The sequence below is a fragment of the Staurois parvus genome, unplaced genomic scaffold (genome assembly GCF_062004578.1).
Source record: "Staurois parvus isolate SC_StPar_1 unplaced genomic scaffold, SC_StPar_1.0 ptg000098l, whole genome shotgun sequence".
Classification (NCBI taxonomy): Eukaryota; Metazoa; Chordata; class Amphibia; order Anura; family Ranidae; genus Staurois; species Staurois parvus.
This window is the reverse complement of record NW_028317894.1, coordinates 6,941,340-6,956,155: the sequence shown is the minus strand read 5'-3', so window position 1 is coordinate 6,956,155 and position 14,816 is coordinate 6,941,340. Positions and strand designations below refer to the sequence as shown.

At 39.4% G+C, this 14,816-nt stretch overlaps 1 protein-coding gene across 1 annotated transcript in view; it reads right to left on the bottom strand.

Annotated features, from left to right (window-relative positions):
- The window catches only part of GEN1 (GEN1 structure-specific endonuclease), a 75,585-nt gene that overhangs the window by 19,239 nt on the left and 41,530 nt on the right, over positions 1–14,816 (bottom strand). The window contains exons 5-10 of the mRNA XM_089671097.1: positions 13,253–13,363; positions 7,196–7,269; positions 4,003–4,094; positions 1,822–1,972; positions 1,697–1,733; positions 1,534–1,614 (exon numbers count right to left, since the gene is read on the bottom strand). Coding sequence (XP_089527223.1) covers positions 1,534–1,614; positions 1,697–1,733; positions 1,822–1,972; positions 4,003–4,094; positions 7,196–7,269; positions 13,253–13,363 — 546 coding nt within the window. The remainder of the gene's footprint in view (positions 1–1,533; positions 1,615–1,696; positions 1,734–1,821; positions 1,973–4,002; positions 4,095–7,195; positions 7,270–13,252; positions 13,364–14,816) is intronic.

Genomic DNA, 14,816 nt, shown 5'->3' with positions numbered 1-14,816 from the left:
TTAACTGCTGATGTTAGTGGTTTCATTAATTTCTTTCTATTTTTAGATACTTTTAATCTATTAAGATGCACTCCACCCTATGGACACTTGAGCGGTTAAGCTAGCTGTGATGCATAGACATTAGCCCCAAAAAGATGGCAGCGACCATGTAAACTACAAAAAATGGCGCATATCCACTATATAAATTGGTAAGGGCGAAGTGCACGTCCAATCTCAACCCCCTTTTGAAGCCATGTGACCTGTGGCGTAATGCGTAGGGTAGGGGCTACGATGTCACTCCGGCGAGTATTCACTGTGTGCGGCACAGACAGCTAAAGATTTTATTACACAAAGGTGTTTTAACTTTTTTTGTGATGTGAGTGCAATAATGGGCACATAATAAAGGCAATTTGTAAAAGGATAAGGCACTATATTCGTATTTTTTCCATACATCCTGGATACGGAGGAAATACCCAGGACAGGATTGGGGAGAAGGAGGAGAAAAAACAGCAGCAGCAGAAGGAGGGAGAGATCCAATCAGGGATACAGGCTCATAAGGAGAGGATCATTGGGAAGCTCATAAGGGATACCCACCATCCATTAGACGGTGCAACAGATTTTTCACATCAGGTTCCTTTTTGTGAACAAAAAGCAGATTATGCCTATATATTAGGCTGACAAGGAGGTGAGCGCACAACCTTCTCACATCAAGGATTCACAGAAAGTCACAATTATCTCTTTTGGATCACATTATCGCTGATTTGGGGACTGTTAATATTGATTTATCATTAGAGACTTTTTATTTACAGGAAGTCACAATTATCACTTTTGGATCACAATATTGTTGATTTGGGAATTGTCACTATTGATTTATTATTAGAGATATATTTTTTTATGAGTAATTCATTATCAGTTGCAATTTTTTTGGCACGTATATTTTTATTGTCTGACTCACATTAACCTTAAATTGGTAAATAATATAAGAATATAGAGTGTATATTGGCACTTAATACTTAGGATTCAATATCAAATTAGGGGCGTGTCATTTTTTTAAATTTTTGGTGTTCCTACTGATGCACTGCCCAGTGAGCAGGCTGGATGTGGTCAGGTGAAATAGGAAGACACCATGTGGACTCAAAAAAACTAGCATCACTGACCTGGCTGTGGAGTGTGTGTAAACCACAAGACAGAATTGCAAATCTTTTAGAAGGTTAAACCATAAACATACATGCATTTAACCTGTATATTTAGCCATTTGCCTGGAGGTTTTGTTTTAAAGAGATAGTAGACTAAACGAATCAGCTAGCAAAATGGCCAATTTGGTCAATGCAGACTAACCTACAAGTCTGACTTTGTGTGTTTCCTAGTGTCCTCCCACAACTCAGAGAACTGGGGGAGAACATACAACCGCCAAACAAATATTTTCTGCTAGGAATTGAACCTAGATCCCCTGTGAAGGGCTAATGTTACCATCAACTGCTACAAAGCCCATAACCAGCTATGGCTCAGTAGTAATGAATCTCATCTGGGAATTCTATTTACATAATAATTTACCTGGAAACATGGTAGACTGGGCCGAACCCATCGGATGACCTTTGATAATTTGTCTTTGTTTACAAGGAATTCCTGTATAACCTGCAAATAATTAGGGAAGAACATTTAAAGCCATGTACCATCCATGTTAATAACTGTGGTATTGGCAGATCAGTTTCTGTACCTCATGATAAGGGAAGCCTTCTCGTTTTCTTGCCTTCCTGCAGGTTATAAACAAACAAACATATTTACATGAAGGAATAATAGATCGTGGTAACCCCGGTCTACTCTCATAGTACAAATACGTACGTCTGAAGGCTATATTCCAAGGGGTTGTTCTTTTTATCTTGCTCGGCCTTATGCCACTCACATGGACAACAGTAATCATAATCATGTGGTTCACAGTATCGATCGCTGGCACACAAACTGCATCCTTTCCGCTGGTGTTCTTTAGCTGAACCTTAAAGGACAAAAGCACATGTTCTTTTAACTCAAATTCTTTGTTAATGGTATTAAAAGATAAAAACAAATGCAATTTGTGTGATAGATTCAAAGAGGCCCTGTCACAAATGAAAACAACTGCAGTAAAAAGCACAGAAATTATTTTCTTATTCACTTGCAATGTGCCTTTTAACTTTCTAGAACATCTAACTACTTCAGGACAGCATTTCTCCTAGCATTGCCCACTCCCTTCTTGCACAAAATAGTCCTCTCCTTTTCTGGGAGTGTTTCACTTTTGTTGGGTGGGGGGGGTTGTTTTTTTTTGGGGGGGTATTTTGGCAGAGGGGAAGTGCGGGAACTGCAATCCTTACTGTTATTTTGTATTTTTGATTCAATAAATATATATTTAGAGGTAGCTGTCTGAGTGTTTATAATCCTTTTTCTTTCCTTTCTTTTTTTTTGATGTGCAAATGGTTTGGTGACACCTACGTGCTAATTATTTGGAAACACCACTAGTTTGCCCTACTCAGTAAAGCTACCAGGACCATACACATTTTTTGCAGGTTTTCACTACTGTCTGTGCTGGCCTAGCTCCACAGAAGTGGAGAGGAATACTATACACTTGAGTGACAGCTCCGAGTGTTTTGGAGTTGCTGACATCACATCAAACATGTTGGTGCCCAGCAATCTTACATAAGGGAAGTTTTACAGGAACAGAACATGACTAAAATACACATATTAATTGTATAGGAAGCTTTTTGCTGAGATAAATGGTTTGGCAACAGGGTTACTTTAATGAAACTAAGGTGGCTGCCCTTTTAAAAAAGGAGAAATTTAGGTTCTACAACGACAGAAAATATGGAATATTTCAAAATTGCCTACCATATTAAAGTACCATATCCTAATAATACATATCAAAAAACGAAAAAAAAGGGGGGGGGGAGAGAACCAGACTTTACTGGTACCAGAGAGGACAATATATAAAATCTACATCCAGTTTTATGTGATTAAAACATATAAAAAATAAAAATCACAAGGGGGAACAAATCCCAAGCATGTGGTCACATCTCTCTTGGTTTATGTGCAAATTAAGCTGGTGACACAGTCTCTAACAATTTGTTGGGTAGACTCATACTTTCAGCCATAGACATGACATAATTGTCACACAATCCAGCTGAAATTGGACTGATAGGATGACAATCCCATTTCTATACCAGTAGAAAACCACCAGTTGGACACTCATGAGTTTTCTGCTCCTACTCCTTCCCTGCCCCTGAACGTGATTGCCTACACTTAATTATTCTCCCTCCATTTACATATGATGTATTCTCAGTCAAGCCAGTTGCAAGTGTTTATATGGCATGTAGCTAACAGATGCACCTCTCAGCAGTTGGATTGTGCCTTCACATTCTACTGCCCCCCTCCCCAAACGTCTTATCTCTGTCTTTTTTTTTTTGTTTGTTTCAACAGTCCTGAGAAAACACTGTACCCCATGGGCAACAGATGGATATTACTGATGTTACAGGCTAAAGCTGGCCATATTTTCAAAAAAATTAAAAATCAAGCACTATGCAGATTGTCCCCATTGAAAGCACTATGCTTTTCAATGGGGACACTTCCTCCAGTGACAACTGTCCAAGGGAGGGAAAATTTCCTCTTACTTCCTGTCAGGCCTCTGAACCATGAAGTGAAGGAAAACCTTAATAGAACTCAGATGGAAAAAAATAGAAAACAGAAAATTTAATATTTCCGGACTTTAAATCCAGAAAAAAAGTTTTGGTTCTAGATGTACTTTAGTGATCCCGCATACAATGTTTTGTAAAATCAAGCTCTCAGACAGTGATCAGGCAGCCTATGTGATGAATCATGGAACGGTTTTATCTCTGCACTCACTATGCAGATCACTGGGGAATTAGCAAACTCTTGCTCCATTAGGAATCTATGAAGATGTGACAAGCACAATCTATTATCCAGAAGCCCCACAACAGAACGTAAACAACTCATTTCCAGTCCATAAAACATGACAGAGCAGAGGATGCGGCTATATACCTGGATGACAGCATACAGAACAGTGAGCAGTCTTCTTGGCAGATTTAGGGGGAACTGTGGGATCATCAAACTGCTTCCTCCACTGGTAAAACCTGTGAAGAAGAATATTGTCATGCCTATGGGTGAGCGCAAAGCAACCACTGTAATCAATCATTCCTAAAGCTCCAGTGTTATCCACCATTTCATGACTTAAAGGAAACCTGTATGACCAAATATGAAGGTTGCCATTGTGGACCTTTAATTTCTAAACAAGAGTTGCTTGGCTATTGTGCTGACCTACAACAGGTTCACACACTTCTCATGCTGAATGATGGTTCTGGGTCAGTGATTCAGATGTTGCTGAAGGCAGACACAGGCAGTGGGTTAACACAGACCTAGAAAATACACAGATCAGGCTTTTCTGTTCTGCATACTTATTCCAGGTGAGAAATCAAAATTGTAAAGCTAAACTCAGGCAAATGATTACACAGATGAAATACATGTATGGGAATGGTTTTACTTTCCAAAAGGTATTTGTAATTTTGCCCATTTAGTCTTGATATTTTCACAGCTCACACACACAAAGCTCTGTCTGGAAGGGATTTTTCCCAGGGTTTCCATAAACTTTAAATACTAAAGCTGTATAAATAGTTCTTTTTTGCTTTGTAAATTTAGTTGTACAAGTTTTTTCCTATTGGAGTAAGGCCTCATGCACACAGGGTTTCTGTTTAGCCCTTCTGAACCAAACCTTACAAGAACAGTAGGTATTAAATGAATATGAATAAAAGTTTGCCAATTCACCAATACTGGATTGTCCTGTAACCTATAACTGAACTATACATACAATTCTTCATGATAAAAGTCATGAAAGCAAGGTGGTTACTCCCATGGGACAATATTCGTGCTTTTGTCCCATGGGAGTAACTTTCTTGTGTTCATGATTTTTAACATGAAGAATTGTTACGTATAGCCCTCTGAACACCTTTTCTTCTGACACGAGAAAAACCGCTTAAAAAGCGCAGTACAAGGCACATATTGCACACGCGCTTAGGCACGTTAAGCATTTGAGTGTTAATGGATATCAACTACTTACTGTCCGCCCTATAGCAGTTTTACTGCTACAGGGTTGCTTTCCTGTACAAAATCACGTGTATATATAGGGGATTTTGTGCTTCTGCCTCACCCCCGGCGAATAGCTTCTGCTGTGAACGGTCACAGCAGAAGCCGATCTGCGAGTCCAGGCGACTTGTGACAGGAGAAAGTGATTGATTGTGTCTCCCTGCAGAGCTGGGAACAGGATCAATCACCTCTTCTTGTACCAGCGCCATCTAGTGCACATCAAGCACATAGCTAGGTACACAGTTAACCCTTTGATAACCCTAGATGTTAACCCCTTCCCAACCAGTGTCATTAGTACAGTGATCAGTGTATATTTTTAGCACTGATCACTGTATTAGTGGCACTGGTTCCCATAAAGTGTCACTTAGTGTAAAAATGTCCGGTAAAATATTGCAGTCCCACTATAGGTCACTAATCGCTGCCACTACTAGTATATATTTCAGCTTGTAAACCACTCCTCCTGTAATACGCCTGTATATGCATATGTTTGCATGGACACATAGGCTAAAAAAAAAAAAGAAATCACGCCAAACAATTTTAAAAGCAGCGTTTTTTTCAGCCCAGTGTACATGAGCCCTAAATGTTTCATAAATACCTGTTGATCCTGACCATTTCTGCTCTCCCATTCCAAGATCTTTTAGAGTGACTACCAGCTCCAAATTCAACAGGGTGATGGTCTCTGCTTGCTTTTATCCAATATTGACCTATTAGAATTATTGGAAGATGGCTGATCTACTGGCAGGATCAACAAGTACTAAAACTAGGTTAAAGGGGGACTCAGAAAAACACTGCTATGTTTATGCTAATGACAGTTTGCATCATGCATACTGTATGTCTTTATTTTGCCTATAGTTTTACTTTAAAGTGGAACGTTAAAAAAATAAATAAATAAAACAAAAATAAATGTGGACAGACAGAATTTTTAATGTAGAACAGCCATACCATGTTCTCTTCTGCATTAAAAGTTCCCTTAGCTGCCTGTCCCCTGAACTGCAGCTCAGTGTAGAATTTTGGCAATGCAGAGATGATTGAACTCCTGCACGGGAGTGACATCACCTTGGGCCAGCCAACTAAAACGTCTGTGGATCGATGCCCAGAAGCCGCAGAGCTGAAGATGTCAGCAACCAGCGGGACGCTCCGTGGGATCACAGTACTGGAGAAAAGGTCAGTATAGTTCCACTTTAAGTAGCACTTGCAGGTCTTGGCCATCACCCAGCCTGTGAATGGACATTAAAAAAAGAAAAACAGCAGGCTCGTGAGCTCATCTCTCTGTCACTTTACTCTCTCCTTCTATCAGTTAGTTCTGTGTAAGCACATGAGCACTGCAGTAGAATTGACCGAATCCTTGTGCGGTTTCTCCTTCTTCCAGTCTTGTTGTATAGGGGATTGCAAGAGGCTGGTAACAGGTTAAATTTAAGTATGTACGCTGCTTGCATTTAAAAAGACATTAACATATTTAAAATGCTACCAAAATTACTAATTATCCTTGACAAAATTGACGGGGAAATTTTAGTTTTCCCCATACTTTATCCTGGTGAACACTGCAACAGAAAGAGGGTGAACCTCCCCATTGGGAACATAGTAAGAACCTGATAGCACCACCCAGCTCTGCCTTATAGGCAATAAAATTGGTACCTGTGTTATATGGGCTCTGCATAGCCCAGTGTGGCTTGCTTACTTTCCCGTGCCATATGTCATTGCGTTTTGTACACGTTAACACTGCAAATTCAAACCCCCTCCCAAAAAAAAACCCAAAAACGAATAGCACAATGGCTAAGTGACTAGCACTTCTGCCTTGCAGCACTGGGGTCCTTGGTTCTAATCCCAATCAGGATACTATCTGCATAGAGTTTGCATGCTCTTCCTCGGTATGCTAGGGTTTCGGTTTCTTCCCAAATGCCAAAAGACATGCTGGTAGGTTATTGGCTCCTGTCAAAATTGTCCCTAGTATAATATACTGTATACATACACACCCTTTGTGCCCAGTGTACTTATTTAATTTTGATCTAAACAGGAAAGGCTATAGAAAGTAAAGGTGTACACTAGGTGCCCTCTTTGATATAGTATGCCGTTTACACTTAGGATTTCATATTACCTGTGTAGCACACTCTCTCCATTCAAAGACCTGATGAATTTCAACGCAATTTCCCTTCCAATGCCAGGCAAGCCCTCAAAGATATAAATGTAGACACATTTTAAACAACTTGATAAAACAAATAACATAAATTGTAACCAACAATGACAACAGTGAAGGTTATAGACAGGAGTGTGTCATTTTGTTTACAGCTGCACAGAGAAGAGCCAATAGATCTGCTTCACATCAGAGAAATCGGATTACTTTCAATCATCAGTCCATCAGTGAGCCCAAATTCAGTGTAACGGTATCAGAATTTGCCCAATCCATTGCAAACTGCAAATAAATGAGATCATGTATAATTTGACTCTACAGATTGCAGGGATGAACCAGGGAAGCTTGATTTTTGCGATTTATGTTTTAGGTTATATGTAAATACTTATCTCACTTAACTCAGAAATAATTGATGCATTTTAAACTATGCACACGTCAGTTTATCATCTCTGGTGTTACTTAGATGCAACAACAGCCACTCTTATGCACTTTCCATTACTTTATAGAGTACCCCAAAACCCAGGTCAAAATGTATTGCAAACATCAACTTTGCCTAGGAGTCTGCAGACCACACCATGCACATGCAAGCGGAGGGTGCCAACAGGCCATCTACAGTGCCTTGAAAAAAGTATTCATACCCCTTGAAATTTTCCACATTTTATCATGTAACAACCAAAAACTGAGATTGACCTGTATTTGGCACCATCCATCTTCCCATTACCTCTGACCAGCTTCCCTGTCCCTGCTGAAGAAAAGCAGCCCCACAACATGCTGCTGCCACCACCATTTTTTACAGTGGGGATGGTGTGTTCAGGGTGATGTGGAGTGTTAGTTTTCCACCACACATAGCGTTTGGCTGTTAGGCCAAAAAGTTCAATTTTGGTCTCATCTGACCAGAGCACCTTCTTCCACATGTATGCTGTGTCCTCCACGTGGCTTCTCACAAACGGGACTTCTTATGGTTGCCACTCTTCCATAAAGGCCAGATTTGTGGAGTGCACGACTAATAGTTGTCCTGTGGACAGATTCTCCCACCTGAGCTGTTGATCTCTGCAGCTCCTCCAGAGTTACCATGGGCCTCTTGGCTGCTTCTCTTGTTAATACTCTTTTGCCCGGCCTGTCCGTTTAGGTAGACGGCCATGTTTTGGAAGGTTTTCAGTTATACCATACTCTTTCCATTTTCAGATGATGGATTGAACAGTGCTCTGTGACATTTTCAAAGCTTGGGATAATGATTTATTTTTTTTATAATCTAACCCTGCTTTAAACTTCTCCACGACTTTATCCCTGACATGTCCGGTGTGTTCCTTGGCCTTCATGATGCTGTTTGTTCACTAATGTCCTCTAACAAACCTCTGAGGGCTTCACAGAACAGCTGTACTTACACGGAGATTAAAATTACACGCAGGTGGACTCCTATGTACTAACTAGGTGACTTCTGAAGGCAATTGGTTCCACTAGATTTTAGAGGGGTATCAGAGTAAAGGGGGCTGAATACAAACGTACGCCACACTTTTCAGATATTTATTTGTAAAAAATTTTGAAAACTATTTATAATTTTCCTTCGACTTCACAATTATGTGCCACTTTGTGTTGGTCTAGCACATAAAATACCAATAAAATACATTTATGTTTGTGGTTGTAACATGACAAAATGTGGAAAATTTCAAGGGGTATGAATACTTTTCCAAGGCACTGTACGGAGCAAATTGTGGCCGGTTCATCAAGACCAGACAAAATTAGTTCCACATATGACCAGCTTTATCTGGAGGTCTTTTAATAATTTTGGATTTTGTACTAAGATGGAGTAATGTACTACTAAATGCTGACTTCCTAGGTAAAAAGAGGTTTGTGTAATAGAGAAAACCCAGGAGATCTACAAGAAAGTTGAAATTACCTGGAGGGGCCTGTTGTCAGCATCAGATTTCTATCAAAAAAGGAACCCTGCGCTGTAAAATCAATAAGGGTGATATTGCAAACCTCTGAAAATGCCAATTGCAGGACTGCCTGTCATGCTGACTCAGGCTTTAATATTTCCTGAGGCACTGATCCCGAAGAAGTCAGCAGATCAGGACAAATTATTTCAGATTGACTTTAGATCTATTTTTCCCATCCTTTAGTGACAGTGCTGAGTTCCCGAGCAGTCAATTGCTAGACACCAGTGCTGTCATGTGTGTGAAGGAAAAGCGAGTCCCATGCTCCTATGAAATACTGTACATTTTCTGCGCTCCCAGCAACCAGATAAATCACATGTATATGAAGATGGTGGCTACAATAGCATAAACCTGTTGTTTTGACACATGTGAGCAAAGCTCAGATTTGGTAAAAGGCAGGGGTGTCCAATCTGTGGCCCCCAACCACTATTACTGCGTCCCAACACCAAATCATAAACTTACTTAAAAAAGTAAAATTTTTTGTGGAAATGCACTTATACTTTGCGAACACATGTCGCTGAAGAAAAACTTGACAGTGTCAAGTTTTATCTTCTCAAAGTAAAATCCCCCACTCTTCACAATCATGCCTTATTCACAGCATGAAATTTTTGGCAGCTATTTTCAAGGATGAAGCACACGAAAGGCAAAATTAGAACTAAAATATCTGATGAGCACCTTGAGAAGTCATTGTGAATTGCCACTACATCCTTTGAAACAGATATTGATGCGTTCGTTTATAAAAAACAGTTTCAAATATCGTACTAGCTTTATGTTCCCCTCTTCTATCCTTTATAATAAAAATGATAAAAAAAAGTTTTAATACTCAGATAGGTATCTATATTAGTGATCGTTTATCTGCCTGACTTTTTCTGCTCATCAGTTATCCTTATTGTTTAATGTATTTTATGTATGGCTCAAGACAATTCCTTTTCTTCTAATGTGGCTCAGGAAAGTCAAAAGGTTGGACACCCCTGGCATAGAGGTAAAAGGCTATTCTGAAATCTGAATTGCATTTTCTCCAATGTTAACCTGTACATCACAAATAGTTCCACCAAAGAGATTTAATTTTTCCTCCACTACCTAAAGGACACTAATAAACACAGTACATCTGTACTAATGAACTGAACAAAGTGATTTAATTGGGATTTCTCAAACATTAGCAGATAGGAAGTGCTCAGGAGCCATTAACACTTGAGAGCAGTGGGGTGGAAAGGTGTTGCCCATTTAGCACAGGTATGACAAACAGCAGCAAATTGGAGCCAGATGTCACCAAAGCCTCTGTCACTTATCTGTATTATATGGGCAAGAACTGGCAAAACATTCACATTAATGACTCTTGTCTGGGAGAGAAGTTACCGCCTGTTCCCAGCAAATTCTAGCAGTTATATCTGCTCAGGGCATGACATTATTGAACTCATTTGATTACATGCTAAAAGGATGGCATGCAAGAATTGTCAGTCCATTCCTCAGCTGGACACAACTGCACAACCAACACTGAGATATCAGCTGATTAATGAAGTAGAAAAAGAATAATGCCAACCACAAACATTGAATGGATCATTTGCATCATTAAATGTGCAGACTCAAGCAGTGGATGAGGGTGGGCAGACTTCCCTGGCATATAACTTGCATTTTAAAAACAGCAGCAATCAGTTGAAAAAATAAATCCATTTGGTTGGGTGACAATTTCCCTGTCAATGACTGGCTATGCTATCTCCTGCTATCCACAGATTTAACTTTCAGCAGCTGGTCTGGCAAAGAAATTATACATGAATTGCTGCTCTCAATTAAAACCCAACTGAGCATTCAATTTAAATCAGCTAAACACACTGGAACTTCAGCAAAACAAGGGTATACACTTTGTTTCCATTAGGTTTCTTTCACATGGGTGAATGGGGGGGGCAGTAAAAAGGTGGTGGAGCTGCGGTTTTACCACCCCACCTGACCGCCAACTTAAAAAAGTCTACAATACAGCCATTCACATATCCCGGCTGCAATCCTCAGCATTGCCGCAAATTCAGTGTGGCATTCTGAGTTGACAGGTGGCACCACCTACCAAACAAAGCCATTAAAGTCAATGGGGCTGTCCCAAAACTGCAAGCAGAAAAGCCTGTGTTCTACCAGCATGCTGTGGAGAGGGACCCTTGCTTTCTGTGTGGAAGCAGTGGTCTCTATGAAAAAATCCAACATGTCCCCTGCTGATTCAGACCCAAGTCTGACTTATAACAGGGGGTAAAAGTCAGATCTCTACAGAGGGATGACTGCTTCCGCAAAGAGAGCAAGCATCCTTCTCTGTAGCATGCTGGCAGGACACATGCTTTTCTACTCAGAATCCTGCTGCTTTCTAAGACATAGGGAAGAGTACTGTTTGTTTTTCAAATCTTTTGCTTTGATATCAGTGCAAGCACTCTCCGAGGTGTAGACTTAGTCAAGGCACTATGTGCAGGTTCACACCAGAAATGCTGTCTAAATTGGCCCTAATATGTGTATGTATGGATGTGAGTTAGGGACCTTAGATTGTACGCTCCTTGAGGGTTAGGGACTGATGTGAATGTACAATATATACAGTATGTATGTATGAATGTAAGTTAGGGACCTTAGATTGTACGCCCCTTGAGGGTTAGGGACTGATGTGAATGTACAATATAGATGTAAAGCGCTGCGTAAATTGACGGCGCTATAGAAGTACCTGAAATAAATAAATAATACAGTACGGTGCGATTTTCAGCCCATTAATTTAAATAGGCTGCAATTGCACCAAAAGTAGTGCATGCACTACACACATGCTATGGTAGGATATGATCCGATGCAGACAAACGCACTGCATTTGGGGTGTTAGGAATACATTAACAACTGCAACAGATTGCACATCCAGAACGTTTTGAACACGGTGTGGGAAGCATGCACTGAACACAGGTTTCCCATATTATGGTGTGAACAGACCATAAAGGAATGACAACTGCAGATTTAATAGACAGACAATGCAACTCATGCTCTTTTATGCAAGATGTGGCAAACTGTGAAAAATAACACTTCTCTAAAGCCATGAAACACAATGAGAATATCGGATGAATGATCGTCCATTTTTTTTTCTTTTTGCATGCTAGTCTCATATCTAAAATGAAGTGGTTACTAAAATTATGAAAATTCTTGCAAGACTGAATACAACTTCGGAACGAATGTAATGTATACTTTTTTTTTTTCTCCGAGCACATGCGGTCTTGGTCACTCGATTTTTTTGTACAAATACTAAAATTACACAAAATGTTTTGTTCTGTTTTACGAGAAAAATGTTCATGCTTGTTCCTTTGTATATTTATTTTCGCATGAACTGTCATGATGTGTTCTCGAAAGTTGGGTATTAACAAATAGATCGTCAGACGATTGCTGCAATTGCGTTTTTTTCGTCCAGTTTTCTCGCCGTGTGTACTAGGCATAAAGCTAGCCGCATATTACAATCTGATTGTACAAATTGCTTTAGATTTATAATAATTATGCAGTGCTAGAGCCTTCCAAAACAATTACATTTACATCCAGTCAGGTGGAGTAATATACTCCGTATCTGGTGCTTAATTTAAAGAAGATTGTATAATCGCATGGCATGGGTGCTGAAGGCTGAACTCACACATTGTAATCAGAGCCACTGAACCACAGGCCTATGTGAACTGAGCCAACCTCCAGGTCATGGCAGTCAGGAATAGATCACAAAATTTTAGGAATGTGTACAAAGAGCTTGATTTTAATGCTTGTAGGTTTTAAAAGAGGGCCCCACAAACACCAACAACATCTCCACTACCTACACACAAATTCCAATTTAATTTGAGAAAAAAAATGATTTCCATTATAAAAGCCTTACTTGGTTATCTCCTCTCATCCACATCAGAATGCAATTGAGTAGTGGTTAAAAAAAAAGAAAAAAACAAATTCTGAGCATTTTTATGGCGGGGTTAAGAGATATGCAATGAGCAAAACTTGAGAAAAGTGGAGACATTGTTTTTAATAGACTGTATCAAGAGATCTCATACAGTCTGCAGGATTTCTTTGGGGTTTTGACTTTTATTTTATTTATTTTTTCCGCAAACTCACTCACTTTAGGAACATAATCACATCCCAAGAGAATCGCAAGTGCAACTAGTGACTCTCTGTCCAACCCCAGCTTATCCTTTATGACAGATGCTTCATAGCAATCCACATGAGGGTCCTGCAACAAAAACAAGAAGAATTTAGATTAGACTTTACTTGAAAATAAAAGAAAAAAAAACAAACTCTTTTTACGCCAGCCAACCAGTCATACAGGTTATAGAAGGGAATTTTTTTTTTTCATACTTTATTTTACTGAATCTATCACAATTTTAAAATTGTTTTTTTTCCCTTCTCTTTTAAAGCAAATGCATTGAAGGTAAAATGAAGGGTGCTATTGTTAACCTGCCCTTTTAATACTAGTTGCCTGGCTGTCGTGCAAATCCAGTGGCTTCAGTATTTAAAAGGCTCTGGCCTGGAACAAGAGTCAAGATAAAACGCTCCAACTTCATTCTGATTTTCCCAATAGGAGTCCTTGTACGGGGTCAATCTCTCAAAAAGCACTGAAGTCAGAGTCAGCCAGGAAACTGGTATTTTTAGAACCGGACATCTCATTCATTCCCCCCAGTAAAGGTTACATTTTATAAATGGTAGGTAGCATTTGCTATGAAAAGCAACCCTTCACATCATGGACAGCACAATGACTTCGAGGTTAGCATTTCTGCGTTGCAGCACTCAGGTCCCTAGTTTAAATCCCTGTCAGGACAATCTGCAGGGAGTATGTGTGTTCTATATAAAACCCCCACGGCCAGTGGCCTGTCCTGGGAATGGTATATCTGCCAATGCCTAAACCCTTAACCACTTCCAGTCCGGACACTTTAACCCCCTTCCTGTCCAGGGCAATTTTCAGCTTTCAGCGCTATCCCACTTTGAATGACAATTGCACGGTCATGCAACACTGTACCCATATGAATTTTTTACCATTTTTTTGAGACAGATAAAACTTTATTTTGGTGGTATTTATTCACCGCTGGGATTTTTATCTTTTTTGCTATGTAAATGAAAATGTCCAAAAATTTTGAAAAAAAGTGTTTTTCTTATAAAATTTTGCAAATAAATATTTCATCATAAATCTTGGCCAAAATTTATTCCGTTATCTTTTTAGTAAAAAAATTAGTTTATAACCAAAAATTATACATTTTTAAACATTTCTTTTTACATTTTTATTTTTTTTTTTATATTATTTATTTTTTATTTATTTATTTTTACCATGGTGACACTGTACTACTTTTGGGGGGTGATGAAGATTTTTTTTTTTTTTTACACTGATCGCTTTTACTTCCTATATGCGTGTAAAAGCAATCATTTCTATTTCTCTCTGTCTGCATTCTTGCAGCCATTGAGAACTACTGAGTGAGCTGTGATTGGTCACAGCTTGTCACATGGTACAAGGCTGTTGTGAATAGCCTTGTACCATGTGACCTCTGTGATCATTCACAGATTTCACACGTAGTAAGCAATGATGTCACAAGTGACATCTTGCTTACTACTTTGCATGTGATCACTGCTTGGCCAATCAGTGATCACATGATCGGGACCTCGTACAGAGGTCCTGTCTGACGATCGGAGTTTCA